Raw genomic sequence first — 22,184 nt, forward strand, 5'->3', positions numbered from 1 at the left:
CCTGGTTTGGTTTTGGCCAATGCCACTTCTCTGGAGTTCCTAAGCTGGAGCTCTTCCCCCTCTGCCCATCAAACCCACCATCATATTGGGAATGCTGGAACAAATTCCAGGCTGATGAGTCAGGAAAGTGGCCCTTGGATGGGCTGGGAACGTCACCCATCTCTTTCCAGGTCACCAGGGGGTGACCCACAGTTGCCCCCCAAGGACTATCAGTTAAGCCCTGCCAGGTGGGCAGGCATCCCACCGAGCACCCAGGTTGTCACCCGTGCATCTGCCTGCTGCCACCCTCAAAAGACGTGCCAGAATTTAGTGGGACATGAATTTACCAGCACTGGCAACACAGCACCAAGGGCAGCACGAGCCATACAGTGACACTGTAGAGCAAAGACTGGGGACAAGCCTTGTCCCAGTGGGAATATTCAGGCTGTGTCTCCTGAAGGAGAACAAGGACTCCCCGTTTTGACATCTGGTGGGTATCCAAGGGCTGCACATGTCCCCTGTGCTCAGGCCAGGCACCGGAGCCAAGCAAGTCCCCAGCTGAGAGACAGACGATAGCACCCCAGCTCACACTAACAGTGTATTTATTGGAATATCTCACATGCAGGAACCAAGGAGATGATTTCTGGAGCAAGTTAAACAATGGCAGATTAATACAGTTGTCTCGTCCTTAACGGAAACACCTTCTACTTGAATACAGTGATGTTTTAGTGTTGGGTTTCTCTGCTTCTTGTGTATTTTGTTTCTCTTTACATAGTCAATCTCTTTAAACAGTTATGTCCCCTCTCTCCCCCTACCCCATTCCCAAACAAAAAAATATCCAGTATCTTCAGTAAATAAATATTATCCACTTTTATCTGGAAAGCCTACAGCTGTAATATACAGAGAAGCTATTACACAGGTTACTTTTGTAGGGTTAACAACAGCTCATAGGAACAGGTAGGGATTGAGGAGCTCGTACTCATAAAAACACAGAGCAGGGTGGGAATTTTGGAGTAGTGTGTTTGCCATGGGCTAAAGAGAACCAGCAGCAGAGCTCAGTGCTGCTCACGGCCAGCTGGCTCTTGGTGACACACAGCCTCACCTCTCTCCAGGTGAGGAGGAGGTGTGTGGAACCTGGGGCTGGAGCAGGCAGGCACAGCCTGCTCCGGAGGCTGCGGTTTGGGATGGATGGCTGGGAGGTGCTCTGTGGGCACCTCATCTCCTGGGCTGGTGGGAGCCCACAGCAGGGAAGGGTTACCTCCAACACAGCTCTAAATCCACTCACTGCTTCACTATTTCCATAAAAATAACTGTTCCGAGCTGTTTTTTTCCAGGGGAGGCTCTGCAAGGCTTGTGGTCAGCCCTGAGGAGGTAAACAATGACGGAGCTGGATGGGGATGGACAGGAATGGAGATAGCACAAGCAGTTCCCACTCCAGGGCTCCCAGCCACTGCAGGAGACTCAACAACTCACTGCATGAAACAGTGTTGGAAATCCATCTTGTTTGCTCTCCTGGGCTGCACATCCTGTCCCTGTAGGTGACACCAGGAGAGCAGGGCACAGAGGAGCAGGGACAGGCTGCACTGGTCCAGGAGGGACCATCACCCCTGCCCTGGGCCTGAAACCATGGCCTGGATCTGTTCTTCCACCACTGGAGGGAAACATCTCGCCACCACAGTCAGCTCCCAGTCCTCCATTTCAAAGTGGAAACAGCCAATGTATCCCATCAAAAAATGCTGAATGAAGTCAAACAAACAGAAATCCTCACTAAAAAAATCCTTCAGCTTGGAGGTGTAAGACCAGCCCTGGGAATGACAGAGCTGGTTTGATCAGCACATCCTAGGGATGGAGGCTGTGACAACCAGAAGGGAAAAGGTATGTTGGAGGCTACGTGAGGGTCCCAGTAAGGACCAGTCTCAGCGTTTATGCTGTTCCCTTTTAGAGACACCGTGCTATGTTTTTATGAGCAGCTCTCCTATGAGCCTTACCTACACCCTAAACACCCTAAATGTCTGTACAGCACATTGTTACCTATTACACCTGCTGAAGATGCAGCTGAAATCTACACAGAACAATTTAAAAAAACCCAAAACCCAAAGGATATATTTAAATAGAAACCATTGATTCCTTACATCTCAGCACATGAAGAGTTAACAGAAGAGGTTAAAAAACACACTGGAAAGAAAATACATAGACAAAATAAATATTTTAACCTAGAACAGGGCGCGATTAGACCTTACAAAGGACCCCGAGAATAATTTAGTGTCATTGAGTGTCAAGCTGTGATTCCTAATATGCCTAGAAAGCACTGGGATGTTATTTCTGATGGAAAGTGGATCAGGCTGCAGCTCCATCCCTGTTTTCCCAAGCATTGGAGCCACACGAGTCCTCTGCCCACTTGCACAGAGGAAGCACGTAAGAGTGAAAGCAGAGGAAGGATAAATGGAGAAGTTGGTCCCCTGAAGTGAAAAACCCCTTCCCTTTCCCTCACACAGTTCCCACTGCTCCGGTTTTCAGCAGACCACAAGAGGACAGGGAAGATGAGAGATCCTGATACAGGACATTTGGGAAGCTCTAGAGTAGCTCTTGTATTTGTTAAATGTTTTGGGCTAAACCACCTGTTCTGCCACACTCTGTTCCCTTTGGTGCTTCCAGCCCTGAGAGCCAAGTGTGGTGGATTTGGGCTCCAGATCCATCCCGGGTCTTTCCAAAAGTACATTTCCTCCCTAGGAAGGCATCTCCTGGGAGCTGCCCTACTTCCAGCAAAGCCACCACTTGTGCTGGTGGCACCTGCCACTCCCTGCAAGCAGTGCCACAGCTTTCCAGAGGATAATGTGGAGTGTCAGCAGGGACCACGGGTTGCCTGGGGCTGCACACACCAAAAGAGCCCCCTGAGCTCTGCCAACACATGCTCTGTATTTTCCCTCCAGCCCCAGCCTATTCTCATTCCATCTCTTTTCCTCCCAGCTGGAGAGAGCAATCACTGACAGCTCTGCAGAATCTTCCAGAAAGGGACCAGATTCTCCCTGAAACAACACCTTGGAGGTCCCAGGACAGGTTTAGTGTGACAGAAAAAAGCATTCAATGCACTCTCCCCCAGCACCTTTTGGCTGAGGGGTGGGGGATGAAGGGCCAGCTGCGGGGCTCGGTGACAGTGACATCCGTGCTGCTCTGCACCATCTGACAGTGTCCCCATGCCTGAGCAATGAGATTATCTCCTCTGGCTTGGCAGGGAAGCTGGATTAACATGCTTAGAATCACCTGATGTGGCCATTTACAGGGTCAATGTGTTTCAAGGATTTAGAGGAGAAAATGCACACTTAAAACACCCATGGAGCTTTCTGCATTGACAGGAATACCAGCAATTCATTCTGTGCTGGTGAGACTGCTCAGGCCATCACCAGACGCCGTCTGAAATCAAATCAGCCTTGCCACAGAAGTTTCCTCAGCTCTCTGGGAGCTGATGGCCACATCTGACATGTTGCAGCAAGCTGGCAGTGCCAATCCCTGAGCGTTAGGCTCACCTTGTGTTGAGCAGTGAGGGCAGTGGGTGAGAGCAGGAGTGTGCAATGCAGCCAAGGCAGACTGTTCCATTAGCCACGGAGAAGATGGAACGGGAGAAAGCCTCTGCAGACTCACACAGGAGGGATTCAACTGGAGAGAGAGCCAGCAAGTGGGGAGAAAAGCTTGATCCCCAAGTTATCTCCATCCTTGAACTGGTTTTGCCTGTCCATTTGTAAGCTGTGCTACAGAGAGCAGCAGAGGGGTGGCAGGACAGCCCTGCCTGGGCCCAGCTACATATGGAGGGATCCTGGAAGAGGCTACAGGCAGGGCAGGACAGAGAAGACAATGAGCAGGGAGGGCACAGAGTGAAACCTGACCTGGGACGGCCTGGAAATCCTGCACCAAACAATGTTTCCCTTCAAAGATTAATGTGTCCGCTGTCCAAGTCCATCAGCGCTGCAATCAGGCATTTGGTAGCAGGCTTTGTGTGTCACAACGTCCCAAAGGGGGTGGTCCTCAGAGAGTATGGCATGGGCTGATAAAATGCTATGCTCAGATAAAAGCTTCTATCACTTGGCCTAGAACAACTTTCAAGAGAGCTTGACACACATCAGCATCCTGGGAAGCTCAGACATGTCAGGTCAGAAGGAGGTTGCCTAAGCCAAGGAACACTCTGAGGAAGAGGGGTTGGAGCCTGCTGCCTGCAGGGGCTTTTAGCTGATAAAGTGCCTCTCTGTCAGGATGGGAGATTCTCCTGCCATGCACTGCTCAGCTCTCTCTTTGATCCTGCCATCCTGCACCACTGGCTGCCTCCCAAGGAATGCGCTGGGGGACGCGGCGATGGCTGGAGCTGCCTGCTCCCGCTCTGCCTGTCAGCCCAGCGAGGCAGGCACACATGCTGGAATTCCTTCTGGCAGCCCCAGAGGACAGGAATCCTGGCCATGCCTCTGGCAAGCAAGGGAATATGTTTGTTTGCACAGAGACTGCAGCCCCGTAGGAGCTGGGAGTTAATGAAGGGCAGAAGGATCAAAAGACATTCCAAAAATTACAAATAGCACAGTCACAATCATTTCAACACTTTCTCAGGCCTAAAACTGGAAGGAAATGAGGAGTTTCACCTCCAGCACAGGCTGGCACAGCTAATCCCTCCATGGTAACCACTTCCCTCAGCGTTCCATACAAACCTCTGAGGTTTGCTCTTTTCCTCATCCCTACCCCCACGAACCAGCATATCTGTCCTACCAGGCATGGCAGGGAATCCAGGAAGCTCAGTTCACACCCAATCCATGAGCAAGTCCCATCCATCTGCATGGATGTTTACACCAAATGCAGAGCTCTAGAGTCACCAAAGAAGGAATCTAAGGTAAGGAGAAAATAACCAAGCTATTTTAAAAGGCAAACACCCCAGGAAAATTCCTGTGTGAGAACGGTCTCCCAAAGAGCGAGGTGCTTCCTGTGCCATCAGTACAGCATCCATTTAGCCCAGCATTTTCCATCCTTATCAACTGCCAGAGCTACTGGACATGGCCAACAGACTGCTTCAAATTAGAGCAAGCCCAGATAAAACACAAGGCAAAAAATACCCTGTGAGATTTAGAAATGAAACGCCACAGAAAGTGGGGAAAAGCGACCACCATATGGTACCAGGAGATGTGTGAGTGGGAGAGTAAAGGATTTTAACTTGTGAAGCACATGTTGAAAGGGGAACAGTTGTTCCTTGCTGTCGAATCCAACACGAAAGCCAATACATTAACATTTTATCTAAAAATAAAGACACACTCCTCCTGAACATTCCAGCTCAGTCAATTACATGCTGATTGACAGAGCCGTCTACTTGGCAGGACCTGCCTACAGAAGAGGATGATCCCTACATAAATTGAAGGGCAAGGCTGCTCTCTTCCCCCTGGGCTTTTGTTTCAGCCCAGTGTGACGTACTCGTGCATTCTGAAGGGGTTTTCAGCATCAAGAGCTGGTTTTGTGCAGCTGGGACAGGAAGGAGGGGATTAAGCGAGTGCTGGAGAATCGTGGTCTGGCAGGAATAGTGTTGGATTTAAATAGAAAGAGTCAGCTTGTGGGGGTGGATCATTTGGGGAGGGAGGGAAGGAGAAGCAAACTATGGAATGGGGGGGGACGGGAGTCGTCGTTAGCCAAGGACTGTGGGAGGACAGAGTGGCCGTGCGGCGACATTGGCCGGGCGGAGCACAGGGGCGGGAGGGAGGGCGGCTCCGCGCCACCTTCACAGTGCAAAGAGGGCGTCCTCCGAGCGCTCCTGCTTTTTCCTGCTGGAAGGATTTGTCGGAGGGGTGGGGGCTTCCAGGGGAGGGGATGGCAGATTGGGAGCCATCTCCGCCGCTTTGGCTCGCTCTTCTAAAAATTTGTCAAACTCTGCAATGTAAAAACAGAAGGAAGACAGGTAAGAATGGGGGCCGTGGGTTTGGCCCCAGGGACAGAGGTTGGCAGGGTTTGAAATTCCAGGGCCTGGCATCCTGTCGGGCTGTGTTTGCAGGCACAAATACTGGTACAGCCTGACTTCCTCGGGAAAGGGTACAGCCATCCTTGGAAACACCCGAGCTCAGGCAGCAGCTGGAATCAAACCCACACTGTGCCACCGGCTGTGACAGAACCAGGGAAACATCATTCCAAAGGGCTGAGCAGCTTGGGGACACATTCCTGCTGGCACAAACACAGAGCACAGCCAAGGAAGATGGCAGGGAAGCACTGACAGCCAGGAGGGCTCCCCACACCATAAATATGAACCTTTTGCTGTGAAATGCTCTCTTCCCACCTTTCTGAGCGTGGAAGCATTTGCTGGGGAACATCAGGCTGGGAGAAGGCAGCAGCTCAGCAGGGATCAAAGCAAATTCCATCTGAGCACTAACCTGGGAATGGCTCATAGCCAGGGGCATCTCTGCTTACCTTCACTGGTCACTCCTTCTTCCAGTTCGTTGCCTTTCTGCAATGGAACAAAAAGGCACATGAGCACAGGCACTGCTTCCCCTTCCCTGTCATCCCCTCCACCTTAATACAACTGGACAGTTTCCACCACTTGTTTCCACATATTAACCATGGGAGCAGGGTGACCTGGGGAAATCACAGGGCTCCCACTGCAGGACTGACATTTCACTGTGCTGCAGAGCAGGAGGACGAGCACTGAGGTGCCTCTGAAGATTTCTGGTGGACAGCTAAGCTTTCCCTGTTGGATCTGAATGTAAGTCCAGCACTCTCTCCCCTTCAGACAGTAATTCTGGTCCAAATCTGAGCTGTGTGAGTCACACACACACTGTACCAGATGGCATCTTTTCTGTCACACAGTCCTTTTAAAAAGTCGGGACTGTGGTTTGCATTGTGTCTTCAAGTAAAATGCCCTTTTAGCTGACAAAGGACACGTGCAAAATTGTTTGGGGTCAACATTCCTCTTGTGAGAGTTCCTTTCAGGTTTAATACAAAAATATAGCAGCTTTCATGTGCCCATGCTGCACAAAGACAAGACCAGGGTGAGCTGGACGAAGGATACTGACAGCAGTTAGTGTTTGTCCATCAGAATCAAAGGCTGGGAATGCCACAGGGTCACTTCATTTCCACCAGTTTGTGCATTCCAATGTGCTTTTCAAATGATGACATTAAAAGTCCAGTGGCAGGCATCCTTCTCAATCTATCAAGATATTTAAGATGGGTAAAAATACTGGTTGAAAACCTCATGTTGAAACTGCTTTGAAAAAGTAAAGTATTTGTCTATACTTGGCTTCTCTGTCAGGAGTGGGAACATACTGACTAGCCTCACATTTTAGAGCCTGAGCATCTCCTGGCTTCCCACTGCACTGAGGTTTCCAAAGGTTCACACAGCAGCCTTTTCACAGGCAGAGCTGCTGTTTGTCCCAGTGTACCCCAAAAAGGATAAGGAAATACCAATTATCTAACCTAACCTGCAGCTTCCTCACCTGGGAAACAGAATTGAAATGAGCTGTTAACAAAACAAGGAGGAGGGGACCCAGAGTGAATAACAAAAATCCAGTCCAAATATTCACAGGCATCTCTCTGCTGCACCCACACAGGGCTGGGATGGGGACCCAGGGGCATCCCCAGGCTTGCTCAGGCATTTCCAGGACACTTCTCTGCTTTGTTCCTTTTGAGCAAGTCTGTGCTGGGGATGACAGATGCACAGAGCTACCTCCATATCTCTCCATCAGATCTTCTCTCCCTCTAAATTAATTTAAATGGCAAAGACAAAAGTTTATTGGTTAAGCAGAGTGGACCTGCTACATTTATTGTATTTCTTTAACAAAATGAGGCCAGTTTATATTTATAATTAAATTTGAAAGTGACTCTTGTACCAAGGCCTGACAAACCTACCTGCAGCTGGAACCCAGTGACATTTCAGAGCCAGCCAGTCTGCCAAAATCAAACACTGAACCTGGAATCTGTTTAAGCACTTCAGGCACCTTGGGAGAGCTGGAGAATTTTCTTCCTTCCAGTACAGCCAGCTCCTCCAGTGCCAGAGCACAGGGCTGACGTGCCAGAGCGTGCCTGCAGCTCTGCTGAATCCCACAGCTCCCAGCTGGGAGCTGAGCAGGCAGCAAGGGGGGCTGGGGGAGACCCTAAGGAGTTGGGAGTTTTCTGCCTCAAGCTGGAAGAATGGGAGGAGATAATCCTTGGGGATATGGTGAGTGCAAGTTCAGTTCACTAAAACCATGTTGAAAAGAACAGTGTGAACACAACCCACTACCCACCCCCCAAAATGCACTTGGTTGATTTGAGTCATATGCTTACACTGAAAAAAACCAAAACAGAGTAAATGTGTACTAGTTTATCCTGCTTAAAGTAAATGTGTGTTGGGACAGCAAAACAAACTCCAGGGTGAAGGCAAACCTACTTTTAGTTCTGCTTTTTGTTTGTTTGTTTATAATTACGAGACAATAATAATTCAAGAGAAAGTTATAAACGTTGAAGAGAGATTGTTATAAATTTTTATTATTACTATTATGAAACATGTCAAGATTGCCTGCCAGTTTAACAAAGACATCTTTATTTGAAAGGAATCTAAGCCCTGATCCAGCATCTCTTAAAAGCATGCCTCAACATAAGCATGAACTTAGATCCTGTCTAAATAATGAAGCTTTAAACATGGACTTTAGGTCTGGTGCCGAAAAATTCAGGCCATGTTTAATGTTTCCCTATTTGAGGATCAGAATCCCATGTTTTCTGGAACATGTGCTATTCTGTGATGTTCACATGGAGAAGGGAAGATAAAACTGCTCAGAAAAAAAGTGTTTTGATTGAATTGCTGAACACGACCCTGACTCCTCCTGCTTAGATATTCCCTTCAAAGGGAACCAAACTCTCTGTTTGGGAAGTTTCACTGCTTCCTGCTATGAGAAGTACCAGGAACTCAGCAATGCATTGAAAGTTACCCGTGCAAGTGAAAAATGAAAATATAAAGAGTCTCACCAAGTCGGTACTGAGCCACTCCTCAATGTCATCCATGACAGAGGACTGTGCAACAGGGATCTAGGGAGTGCAGCGAGAGAACAGCAAGGCAGGCAAAAACCAAAACACATCCACAATCATGGCCACAGAGCGATGGAAAACGCCAGAAATAAGATTAAAAACAAAACAAAAACAAAGATGTAAGATGTGCTGGAAAAAAAAAAAAAGGCAACAAAATATAAATGGCATTTCAAATAAAGAAACAACTTGGAAAGGAAATTATGAACAACAAGGCTAAAAAAAACAGGAGAAAGATTATGGGGAATGACGTGACTGGATGCCAGTGTAAGATGAGTAACTTCTCGACCACATATTAAAACCATCAAGATGGACTGATGATTCTAATCTGGATCGTGAAATGCTTTTAAGGGTAGAATACTGGATATCAGTTAGGTTTTGAAATGTTAAATTTACACCTTTTGTTTTTTAAAATGGGTATTAGCCACAGTGAAGGGTTAGAAAAAAGAGGGGCTCAAAGTCTTCAAGGCAACATTCCTATGAAAACAAATTGGTTTTCCATGCAGGTGGAGAAGTCAGAGCCCAGGGTACAGTCATGCTTCCTCCCAGGTCCTCCTCCCACCACACCACCAAGCCCTGGCAAGCCTTGGCACAAGGGTTTAAAGAAAAAGTGTCCCAGCTCCCAGTTCCCACTCCTCTGCCAAAGGTGACCCTCAGTAGCAGAGCCAAGCGTGTGCCAGTGCAAAGTGAAGAGTCTCAGAGGTGAGGGAGGAAGAGGATGGGGCAGAGGAGGAAAGCACAGCCCCAGAGCTGCAGCAGGGCTCTCCAGAGCAGGTCAGGCTCCAAGGATAGTTTAACATTCAGGCATGGAAGGTTTGCCTCTGCTCCTGCAGTGGAACTGGTCATGATACCAATGTGATTACAACAGGCAGCACAGAGGCAGCTGAAGGGCAGTGATTTCACACAGTGCTAAGGGTAACTGGGTCAGCAAAGGGAAATTACTGAGTATTAGGTGTAGAATTTCCTGACTTAACTACACTGCTTAAATACAGCAGAGGCCTGCTGAGGTAAACAGGAAAACACCACAATAGATCTGGTAAGGACAACCTGAGAAATAGTTGGGAAACAATGTCAGACATGCGAGTTCCAGGCCAGGGCACGGCAGCCAAGCAGCAGGGCTGGCAGGGAGGAGACCTGGAACTGTCAGAGGGACTCTCCTAGGCAGAAAAGGTGTCAGGGGGTCTCCACAACTTTGCCTGAAACCTCTCACAGGAACTGCCCACCCTAGAAGTGATAAAAAACCTTGTGGATGTGGTTTGGACATGGCTCAGTTGTGGCCCTGGAAGCAGTGTGTCAATGGTTGGACCTGATGGTCTTGGAGGTCTTTTCCAACCTTAATGACTCTGTGATTCAATAAGAAAAGCTGGGAGGGGCTCTGCAGATTAATTTCCTGGGAGATGTAGTTTTCTCAGGCACTTCTAGCAGGGGAAGATGGACAGATGCTGGATCACAGAGGCTGAGGCTGTTTAGCAAAGCTCCTCAGGAATTTTTTCACAGAATGAAGTGGCCCTTTGTACTGAGAAGGCAGTTAAGCCCTTGCTTGAGGTGAGGTGTGCTAAAGTGGGTTAGTTGTGTCCAAGAGCTGTAAGTCCAGAACTCAATCCAAAGCATCTCCCCCAAAGAGCAGCACCAGGAAGGTGGCTGGGCTCTGACTTGACAAGTTGCTGGACAAAGTGACAATCCCCGGGGTCAGAGGTACAAGGTGTCACTTTGCTTCCAGCAAATTCATAAAGATCCCAAACAGAAAATAAATTCCTGCAGTTTCCTCTGGAATGGGCCAGATTTCAGATAACTGTCCCTTTCTGATTTCCTGAATCATGCACACACACCACTATCACAGTGAGCTGAAGCTGCTGTGAGCTGGCCACTCACAAGGGAAGAGCTCTAAGCACCTTCCAACACATTCCTTCCCAAGGACAAGTTGCATCTTGTAAAACTGTCTCCTTGGTTAAACAGCTTTATAAAACACTGGCTTCAGAGTTTAAAAGTAATGATTTTATTCATCCTACAGCAACCTAAAACCTACTGCAGATGTTGCACTGCTGCCTCTCTCTTGTACTGCTTAACACTTTGGAAGGTGCAGCCTCTGAGCTGTTGCTTGGGTTGCAGCTCAGAAAGGTGCTTATGTTTCTCTAAGAATAAGAACATGTGCATGGAAGGGAGGAGGGAAAAACCTGGTTTATTTTTCCTTTTCTGTGAATAAAATTTACAGGGACACAGGGGGTTCCAAGAGAGCTGGAAGGGGATTTTGGATGAAGGCCTGCAGTGACAGGCAGAAAGGAAGAATGGCTTTAAGCTGAAAAAGGGTGGATTTAGATTAGATATTAGAAGAGATTATTCCCTATGAGGGTGGGGAGGCCCTGGCACAGGTTGCCAGAGAAGCTGAGGGTGCCCCATCCCTGGAAGTGTTCCAGGCCAGGTTGGATGGGGCTTGGAGCACCCTGGGATGGTGGAGGGTGTCCCTGGCTGTGGCAGGGGGTTGGAATAAGATGATCTTTTTTCCCAACCCAAACCATTCCAGGATTTTATTAATATAAGAGCAGCTGTTCTAAAAAGTGTGGCTGTACTGTGCCCCTGTATTAGAAGGAACAGCAGCTCAAATCTTGATTATCCTCAAAACATGACAGATGACTGGTCAAGTACTGAGTTCCTGAGAATCACAGGACTCTTGAATTTGCAGAAGTCCTCGAAGAACAGCTCAGCAGCACAAGAGTTTGTGCTGTGGTGTTTCGTAAGAATTTAAAAAAATGAAAAAAAAAAAAAAGCAAAAAAAGGAATTCTACTTTCAGGTAGAGCTACTTATAACAAACAAACAAAGCCCTCAGAAGTGCAAGAGCACTTCTTGCAGAGAAGCAGACAAAGCTGTAAGATAAACATCTGAGTGTGTCAGCCGTTTGCTATTCAGCACTGACCTTTTAAAAAGCTTTCCCTGTCTCCCAGCACACCCACAGAAGTGCTGAGGGCTCCTATCTATTGCTCCTTCCATGCACAAACTTCCAGTTTACTTTCCTAAGACTCTGAGCCCCATTTCCTTGTAAAACATGGGTTACATGTGTCAGGTTTAATTTGTTCAAGAATAAAGAGGGAGGAAACTCTCAAAGAGCAACTGGAAGTTTTAAATTATTTTAATGATAACATTGTAACTTTTTTTTTTCATTTTAAACTGAGAAGAGAAATGGCAGAGAAGTTTTTGCCAGTCAGTTGGGTACTTGGCAAGTCTTCCCCTTTCAGAAGCCCTAAACTCAAAAATGTGCAGGGGAATTTTGGTATAACTAACCCCTAAATCACAACACAGGCAATGTAAAAATAAATGAACTAGATTACACATTAAAAAAAGACAACAGTTTCTGGGAACAAGCAGCAATGGCAGCCACAGACTACATGGAAAAAACTCTGGAATGGGACACTGTCTTGTTGATATTTTGATTATAAAAACTTCCATGGTCTAGTGAAGCTTTCAGTCTTGGCAAGAGAGCTCACCAGATAGTGCAGGCTGCAAGAGCTGTTTGTATAAAGATATTGTGATTTTTTTTTTTTTTAAGTCTAAACTTACAGTAAATGGAAAGTAAGTCACAAAATATTTTTGGGTACTTCAAGTAACTGGCTCTAATTAAAAGCTGGTCTGATTGTTTAAATTCCTTTTTTATTTAGTCTTTGGAAAATCCTACAAATGGGATCATCTCAACAGTCCTGAAAGAGAAATGGAAAAGGAGGGCTGGGAGAACAAAAGTGAGTGCTCAACCCCACAAAACCCACGGGAACCTGGAATTCAAGTTCCTACTTATCTAAGCTAGATTGTGTTGATGTTCTCACTAGCAATCAAAACCCAAAGAGTATTGCCAATATTTTTCCTCAGAAGTCATAAAATCCAATATTCTACCCTTAAAAAGACAGTTTAAGGTTATTATTATCACATTTTATTTCTATTAAAAATGATCCCACTGGAAAAGAAGCAGGTATGAAATGACAATTCAGGTCTCTAGGTGAGCTCATTAATGTTCTTAAAATGTTTAACAAGGTTTATGCTAATTGTTGCTAGACTACTGCCTTGTAATAGCTTAGTTAATTCCACTTCTTCCTAGATGTTTAACAAAGCTGACACCAGTTCTTGGTTAGTTGCTACTCACTCCCCCTCGCTGGTTAGCAGCAGTAAAGGTCTGTCATTCCTACAGCAGCACCAGGAGCACACTAGCAGGCTACTCCAGCTTACTACTACAGCCTTACCATCTATTTAAAGCTGTTGTGATCTTGAAATAACTGCTTGGCCTCAATATTGGACCAGGCTTGACTTTATGTGCAAGGATTAAATGAACTCCTTGGTTACTCCTGACTGTGTTTGCACACTGCAGGGCTGGGCAGGCAGGAGCTGGGCTGCAGCCTGTTCCCCAGCACAGCCTGCTGTGCCCAGCCTCTGACAGGCTGTACAACAACAGCCCATCTGCATGTGACAGGCGTGTCCAGGCAGTGCCAGCCCTCACTGCCACTGCCACCAGGGCTTGGGCTGTCCTTGCACAGTGCTCTGCAAACACCATGGCTGCCCAAGGAGACCCCCGAGGTCTTTGGGTAAGGGGAAGCTCCTGCTTGCCTTCAGTAGGGAGAGGGGTCCCAGCACATGGAAGAAATGAGATCTTCATGTGTCTGGTTTTGGGCTTACCCACAAGTCAAGCACTTCAGTCTCCAAGATGTTATTCAACAGTCTCATGTTACCCAAGTCGTTTCCACATCTCAGATCCTATCTCTCTCTTGAAGGCACACAGCAGCATCCCACTTGGTTACTAATTAACAGAGCTTTCATTTAATCTTTACTCACCTATCTTCCCTACAAAGAGGGCTCTCCTCTCTAGCCAGGCACGCCGCTGGCAGTCAAGATTGAATGCTAAGTGGTGTTCATGTCACTTTCTGTGAATTCTGGTTCAGTTTCATCCTACCCCTGCCACTGTCCCAATTAATGTCCTAACGTGCTGGCTTAAGCAACACCTACTTCTCACTTTCATAACAAACAACCCATTTGGTATGTGAGTGGGTTGAGAGATTATTCTAAGAAAAGAATATATTAGTGCAAATCTCTGTCCAATCTCATGAGAAGGGAACTGAGACCACCTGCACTTAAATGTGGCTCTGTGCTAAAGTCTGTGCCTAATTGCAGCTGATACAGACCCCTGTGTGAGACCTGCAAAATCCAGATCTGCCACTGAACAGCTCACCTCCCATCCCTCAGCCATATAAAAATCAGAAACATTTTCTGTCAATATAATTTTGGCTATTTTAGTTTTGTAGGTAGAGCTGAGATGGATAAAAGTGTGGCTTGTGTCTGTCTCCATGGTTCTGGCATCATCTTGATGGCAAAACTGAGCCACAAGTTAACTGGAAACAAGAACAACACTGCCAAATTCATTGGGAGAGGACAGCCAGAGACTGCAAAGGTGTGTGGTGAACTGGGATGTAGAGAAATAGAGTGGGAAGGACTCAGCCTGAAGCTGAAATGTATCACAGCTTGTAGAGAACAATGTCAGGTCGTGAGGGATGTGAGAACCACTCTGGCAGGTGGAGCATTCCTTTTGAGTGGTCTCAGTGTTGTGCAGGCTCAGGGAACAGCAGTGTCAGCTCACCCCTTTCCTCCTCACCAAAGTACAAAAAGTGCCCCACAGAGTGGGAACATCAAGTTCATACCTGGGATTCTAGTTATCCACTGGCATTGTAAATGCTACAGCTCATATTAATAAACACTGTTAAGAACTACAGCCAGTTAAGAGAGAAACAGAGTTAATGATTAGTTTAGTTTTATTTTAGGTATTTCTCTCTTGTATTTAGCATACAAACAAGGTGGCAGGTTTGTAAGAGCAGTGACTGTTGGACAGCCAGGCCCCCTTCCCTCCCCAAATCCATATGCCTCCATGAATGCTGCAGTATCCTTTTTCCAGACTGAATAACCACAAGCCAATGAAGGAATATGCTGTTTGCTTTTTTAATAAAGCAGTGGTGTGAGTGGTGTGAACAGCAGGGGTGCTGATTTCATGCTTCCCCGCTCTTGTAAACAGTGGAAAGGCAAAGAAGAAGAACTAACTCAATCACTGGATTATTCATTATGGATGAACATCTAACAGTGGCACAGCACATCCCTGGCTGCAACAGAGCCACCAACCAGCGAGAGCCTCTGTGAGCTACAGCCAACAGCATCAGAGGCAAAGCTCACACTGCTGCTCATTTTACAGCTTTTCACCCTCACCCTGTGAGCTGGGGGCATCTGACAGCACCAAAATGACACTCTGGCTCCCAGGGACAGGTACCCACAGTGGGCTTATCCACATGTGTGAGCAGGCATGGAGCTGCTTTGGGGCAGGCAGATACAGCACCTGTCCCATCACTGTGTGTGCACCAGCCATGCAAAATTCTGCCAAACTTCCAAGCTGGCCCTGAGAAATAATCTGCATTTGCCCTAAATCCAGAAGAATAAATGCAAGTGTTTCACAGAGTAGATACTGCACACTCTGGATTTTCTAAACTTTAAGCTTTCTGGGATGTTTCTCCTTTTTAAGCACTGGGCAGCCCAGTCGGGGACATTCAGGGCTCTCCCTAGAGTGAGACATTCCTGTTCCTGCTGCCCAGCCCCACATGCTGCCCTGCCAGCACACCCCAGAGCAAAGGGAATTCTCCCTGCACTTCTCTGAACTCAGCTGCAGCCTGGACTGTCTCAGGAGGATTTTCTACAGTTAGGTCACATTATTGGTATTAATCTCAAACACTTAAAATGATGGATTACATCGTCCAAAAAAAATGGTCTTAGAACTTGGCTTTAAGGCATAGCTGAGGGTATTTTTCCTTTCCTCTGGCTTCTGCACCTAAAGCAAGCTTTGAACTTCTCTCTGCAAGCACATTGATGAAGGACAACTTCAAACAAGGTCAGAATGTGCATAGGTTCAGTGATCTTCAGAAGCCTGATTTTATCAAGGCACTGGCATCACCAGACACAGGAATTAAATCCTTAAAGCCAGAAACACTACTGTACCTTTTGGAATCTGATTCCTAATGCCAGTGGGGCTGAAGATGCCAATCTGGGCAGCAGTTCTCCCATTCCCTTCCTTGCATAAAGAATGATCCCTACATTACTCAATTCAACTACATATGATCCCACAACTTCCCTATGTTCATTCCAGACCATGAAGCTAAGCACTACCAGACAGAAGCTGCTTTACAGACAGATAGCAAGTGTCCTCTTTATGAATAAGATCCATGAGACTTGTGTTTATCCCTCGAAAAGTGGATACTGCATAAATAAATCAAGACAGTAGAAGGAACCAATTGGATCCCCAGGCCTCTTCTGAAGGTGACGTGGGATCCTACAAATGATTCAGTTACTTACAGGTCTTTGTGCTGTATAAACCAGAAATTGGTACAAATCTTTCCCTTTGCCCCAGGTAATGATGCAGGTGGGAAATAAACTCCTTGTACTGTCCGATTTCAAGCGGTTCAATAGGGCAGGACGAGAGGTGAATGGAGGATGGTTATTCTAGGTCAGGGACTGGGGTGGGCAGTAGCAATTGCTTCACTGGTGAAGCCCTCACCATTCCTTGTGTAATTAGCCACTTGTCTATGGGCTCCATGTCTGAGTTCCCACCTTTACCTCTCCTCTGTGTTGAGAACAGAAAGGTCCATAAAGAGAGAAACCACAGCAACAACCCGTGATAAAGTAATAAAACAGTTAAAAACTTCACATACACAGACACACACAAACACACACAGAGTTGCCTACAGTAGCTTCTGGCAGCAGCTGTGTCCCCCTCTGCCTGTCAGCTCTGTCCATAAGGGGACAGAGCTCACCCAGATTTCTGCACTTCCTACAGACAGTTCACAGCGTTTTAGCACTCCCTCCATGATGTCCTTAAAAATAAAAGAAATAATAATAAAATAAACCAGTCACTGGCTATTAGTGAGGCTGATGTTTGTCATCTTCTTAGAAGAAGGAAAAGTGAGGCTGTACAAGCTACTGCAGGCAGTGAGACTGCACTGGAAACTCTTGTGTCACAGTCTGTGGAGTTCCCCCTTGTTTATGAGGCCGTGGGTTGCAGCACACCCTGCTCATGTCCTTGACCTCAGCAGACAGACAGACTGTGCCCCACACAGACAGCACAGCAGCTCTGCAATGGTGTTGAGTGGAGGGAAGTCAGGGCAGTTTGCTGCAGTCTCCTGGCAGCCTTTCAAACTGCCCCTCTTGAAAAGCACAGAGGTTAAAGGACTGCTGATGCATCCAGCTCCCCTGAGCAGGCTGCAGACTGCATGGCACAGCACCACCAACACTCTAAGATGGTTTTGTGTCCTTCAGCACCTCCTCCCTGAGCCAGGCGATGCAGAGTCATCTCCAGCTCTGGAGAGGCTTGTCTGGGCTCTGCAGAGTGCAGTGGCTCCAGCCCAGAACTGGGTGAGCTCAGCACAGAGCCACTGGTGTGTTATGCACATCCACCCAGACACCTGCACACAGAGGACACCTCCCTGTCCCTATTAACACAGGTAATGGAGAATCAGCTGCAATCTTTTATGTCTCATTTTAAGAGGGGAAAAAAAAAAAGGGAAATCATTCCAATTTCATCTACTCTCTGTGTAGCACCAGAGAATTGTTTCTTGGACACCTCTCCTCCCGGTTGTGATCATGCAACAACTCAGTGGCAACAAAAGCAATTCCCAACATGGAAAAGCAATATTAAGAAAACAGTGTATTTTTAGCTCATCTTGTTTCCAGCTGCTAAATCACATTAAAAGACAGCTAATGCCACGTGATCAGCCCCGTCTCTGCAGACCATTCTGAGAATGACTGCATTAGAAACGTCGGATGTGCTGAATTCTGCCACTGGACAACTGTGCTGGAACGAGACGTGTGTGAAGAATGTGTTGCAAAGCTTTTGGCTCCTCCCCAGAGCTGTTCTTAAATTAGCTCTACCCAAATTAAAGCCTGTCTTTTCATTTACTGAGCACTGCCAGTTTTTTGCTACACATGCTGGGGCTGGTAACTTTAGGAGAGTTTAATTTTTATTTCCTTTAAGAAGAGACACCCACAAGCCTCACAACAGTTGAGAGAAAGTGTTTACCAATTACAGAGCGACTGCATTTTAAAACAAGCTCTTCTGATTACACGTTACAGTCTCCAGGACCTTTGAAAAGAGACTGAAAGTCTCTACATCTCATAGCCCCAGGTTCCACAACCCATAAGGCATTTACCCCAAAAAACTTTGACCCTCAGATGAGCTTAGCCACAGCCCTTTGAACTGACAGCACTTGGGGCAGAGCAGCATCTCTGCTGGTGTGAATGACACGTTGTGCTGGTGCCTAAAGCAGAACTGGCTGGGAAGAAAAGTGTTAATAAATAAAGACATGACCCTGAGGCCACTGGGGGAATAAACCCCCTTGACCAGATCAACGCAAGCCCCTTGCATTTGGTTAGCCAGGGACAAAGAGCAGGATCTCAAATCCTTCTCCAAGTCCTGCCAACAACAGCTCAGTGATACTGGAGGCTTGGGATGTCACACTGGATTCAGGAATTCCTGTGAAGGAATATTTCTGCCCCTGCCTCCTCATGCTTCCCTTTTTCCCTCAGTACTGCTGCCACGAGTTTTCATGGGGCTGAGCTCCAGCTGGTCATGGGGCTGACCTGGGTTACAAATTGCCCTTCCTGCAGGAGGACAGGGACAGGATGCAGCACATAGGTGTGGGGTGGGGGATGCTCTGTGAGAGCTGAGGCCCTGCTCCCACTGAACGATGGCCTGGGCAGGCAGGCAGCTGTGATCTGACCCCAGCTGGCTCCCAACACAAATTCTCCCTGGCTTAGAGCACAAGCTGCCAGGCGTGCCAGCTGCCCAGAGCACTCCCACTTCATGAAAGAACCAGGGTGGCATCAGCCAAGGCATGGGGAGGCAATTCTCCCCAGTGAGAGGCATGAGCACACTGCATTGGCTCTCCCATGCTACGCTGGCTCTGCCGTGCTCCCTAGTGGTCATCACAGCCCAAAATTGGACTTGAAAAGGCTCTGAACTTGCTCTGTCCTCTAAAAACTCTCAAACAGCTGCATACAAAAGAACAGCAGAGTTTTTAAAAGCAGGGTGGTAGAAAGGGGTCGAGGGATGATCTGAAAGCTCCTTCACTTCTGCCTTCACTGAGGGATGCAGACAAAGCTGCCCAAGCTCTCCCACCCGTGTTTGAAGTGTCAGCTGCTGTGAGATGACAGCACATGGGGCTCTTCTGCCCACACAAGAGAGCAAGAGCCTGCCCTGGGCAGACAGAACAGGCTGCAAGCAAGGGCAGTTATGGCAAAGAATGTGAAGCATTAAATGTCTGCATCATTTATCTCCCTGTAACTTGCTTGTGTATCCATGCACTTGGAGCAAAGTCTAGTAGATTAAGACTTTCATAAGCAAAACTAAACCAAGCCAATGCACATCAGTGCTCACAAGATATTCCCCACTTAATTCTTCTCAGCCGTGATTCCAGCCAAAGAGCTGGACTCCCCAGACAAGCTGCAAGGACACAGAAGAATTTACCCACTATGATTCTGAAGTCTTTTAGACTGAAGTGCAGCATCCCTTTAGAGATCATTACTGAGCAAGTACTTGCTCCCAGATATCAATTTCAAAATAGCCATTGCTACCACGTTGCTGGAATACAGAATGAGAAGCTCAGTCAAAGCAGCCACCTCCAGCTCGGATTCCACGTGGATAACAAAACTCAGAGCTGTGACCTACCCCTCCTGTGTTCTGTTTCCGAACATCCAGGGCAGATGCCAGTCCTTTGACAGCCTGTGGGTCCTCGTACGTCACGCTGGAAGAGAAGAACAAAGCACAGAACTAGCAAGAGACTCCAGCAGTCACCCATCAGCAATCATGGAATCATAGGAAGGCCTGGGTTGGAAGGGATGTTAAAAGATCATCTCATTCCACCCCTGCCATGGGCAGGGACACCTTCCACCATCCCAGGTTGCTCCACGCTCTGTCCAATCTGGCCTTGGACACTTCTAGGGATGGGGCAACCACAGATTCTCTGGGCAACCTGTACCAGTGCTTCACCACCCTCCCATGGAAGAATTTTTTCCCAATAATCTTGCCCTTCAAACTCTTTCAGTTTGAAGCCATTCCCCTTTGTCCTGTCACTCCAGACCCTTGAAATAGTCTCTCCTCATCTTTCTTGTAGGCTCCCTTCAGGTATTGGAATTAGGTCACCCCAGTCTCTTCTCTTTTCCAGGCTGAACAATCCCAATTCTCTCAGCCTTCCCTCATAGGAGAACAATACCCTGGATACCCTGATTTACTCCCCTGGGAACTAAAAAGCACATTCTTTTTCCTTAACAAGACTTGGAGGGTACTTTGTGTACCCCAAGAAGAGGAGCTTGCTCTGTACAAAGGCCACCCATCAGTTTTGGAAAACACCTTGAAGCAAAGAGAGTAAGATCAGCATTAAGAAAGGCAGGCAAACAGGTCATCAGGCACCCTAAGAATGTCCAAGAGCAAGTGGGGGACTGTGAAAAGAGGCCTGATTGCAGATTATGTTTAACAAAGATTTGGAGATGACATCTGGAAGTCTGACCTTGCGGTGTGCATGGGGGGGAGGCAGAGAGAGATGAAATTATGCAACTGCAGTGAAGCAGACAAAGAAATGCACTATTTACAGAGCTGTTAAAAGCTTCTTAAATTGCAATGCAAAAGGGACATGTAGCAGTCAGGTGACAGAGGCAGCAGCAGCAGCATCTCACAGAGCACAGTGCTGAACCATGAGCTGCAGCAGACACAAACACATGCCCATAAATCAGCTCCTGGGAGGGGCTGCCTGAGCAGGGGGAGCCCTCTCTCCTCCTCCTCCTGCTGGCTTCTCCCAAGCTGTGAGCACAGCACCCAGAGCTCTCACACCCAGAGCTGTCACCTACACCTACAGCAAGTCACACTCATGCCTCTCCTCCTCCCTGCTGCTCCGTTTATACAGTGCACAATCCAGGGAAGACAGAGCAATCCTCCCTTGTGAAATCACGGATGATCCGTGCTCCTTGTTCCATTAGGTACGGGTGGGAAGAGTAGTTTTGTGCTTCATTTAGCCCAAGAGACAGAGGGACCTCGATCAGATCTCTCCTGCAATGCATCTCCTTTCTAACTGTACATTAAGGCTCCCAGCCCAAAATCTCCAGTGGTGGCTTATCCCTCTACATTAGAGCAGTTCTTCTAAGCACTGATACCATGTCTGAGGCAGTACCAATAGCTATATTGATAACTGCAAATAAAAGGACCCAATAAATTTGCAGGCTCTAGTTTTCTAAATTTTTGATAAACTATTTAACAGCATTTCTTAGCTTGAGACAAGACATTGATGATGTTCTGACTACTTTCTCTAACGTCTGAAGCCAGGAAGCAAGAAATAATATATGGAAGAAAAATACCTGACTGTGTCTTTCATTGAATATCACTTGACAGGGATCAAAGGATTTCTTAATAAGTGCATAGATTTATTTTACATTAAAATAATTTGACCTGTTAAATGCCCTTGAAAGTGCCAGATTTGCAGCTCTAGAGATGCAAGCCCTATGCATATAAACAAATTAGAGGTAGCATGAAGCCAGGCAAGCTACACTGCCTTGACAGCCCGTGAGAGTCTGACTGGGGCCAAAAGGAGAGTTAACTGGATGGTAATTCTGTTTCCAAGCCTTTGATGACAGTAATTCAGTCACCAAGGCACATCCATGACCTTCAGGTGAAGGACCCTTCTGCTCCTGTATCTCAAACATGGAGGGATGGGACGACAAGCCTTTAGGAGAAGGCAGAAGTACAGGCAAGCACACTCCCAAGTTTCCAGTGAGCTCATTAACTAAGACAGTCAGCACCCAGCCACTCTGCTCTGTCCAGCAGCAAGAACTTCTCCACTTGCTCATATTAATAACAACCAAAAGGATAGGGATTGGATTAAAAGCATAAAAACATACACCAAAATTACTTTTTCAGTCTGAAGTCAAAAAGTTTCAGATTTATGCCCTTAGAAAACAGCAGTGCCATGACTCAGTGCTGAAGACAAACTCCAACTTACTTCTTTCGCTGCTCAGCCAAGGAGCTGCCTCTTGTCTGTGCAAACATGTCAAAGTCATCACGAGGATTACTGTGCTGGAGGGAGCTGAGTGTGCCACTGACACTGTTTGTGCCCAAGTCTGCAACCAGAGGAGAAAAAATAGAGAACCAGTG

General features: G+C 47.2%; 1 protein-coding gene across 3 annotated transcripts in view; it reads right to left on the reverse strand.

The window, feature by feature from the left end:
* Window positions 1-564: 564 nt before the first annotated feature.
* TOM1L2 (target of myb1 like 2 membrane trafficking protein) overlaps window positions 565-22,184 on the reverse strand; it is a 57,053-nt gene continuing 35,433 nt past the window's right edge. Inside the window, exons 11-16 of one of the 3 annotated variants that reach the window (XM_059862222.1) lie at window positions 22,033-22,150; window positions 19,713-19,788; window positions 16,548-16,613; window positions 8,929-8,988; window positions 6,400-6,436; window positions 565-5,868 (exon numbers count right to left, since the gene is read on the reverse strand). In XM_059862222.1, the coding sequence (XP_059718205.1) occupies window positions 5,720-5,868; window positions 6,400-6,436; window positions 8,929-8,988; window positions 16,548-16,613; window positions 19,713-19,788; window positions 22,033-22,150 (506 nt within the window). In that variant the 3' untranslated portion in view covers window positions 565-5,719. The remainder of the gene's footprint in view (window positions 5,869-6,399; window positions 6,437-8,928; window positions 8,989-16,547; window positions 16,614-19,712; window positions 19,789-22,032; window positions 22,151-22,184) is intronic. The other 2 variants (XM_059862220.1, XM_059862221.1) reach the window with 2 other exon arrangements.

The sequence above is a fragment of the Haemorhous mexicanus genome, chromosome 17, assembly GCF_027477595.1.
Source record: "Haemorhous mexicanus isolate bHaeMex1 chromosome 17, bHaeMex1.pri, whole genome shotgun sequence".
In the NCBI taxonomy this organism is placed as follows: Eukaryota; Metazoa; Chordata; class Aves; order Passeriformes; family Fringillidae; genus Haemorhous; species Haemorhous mexicanus.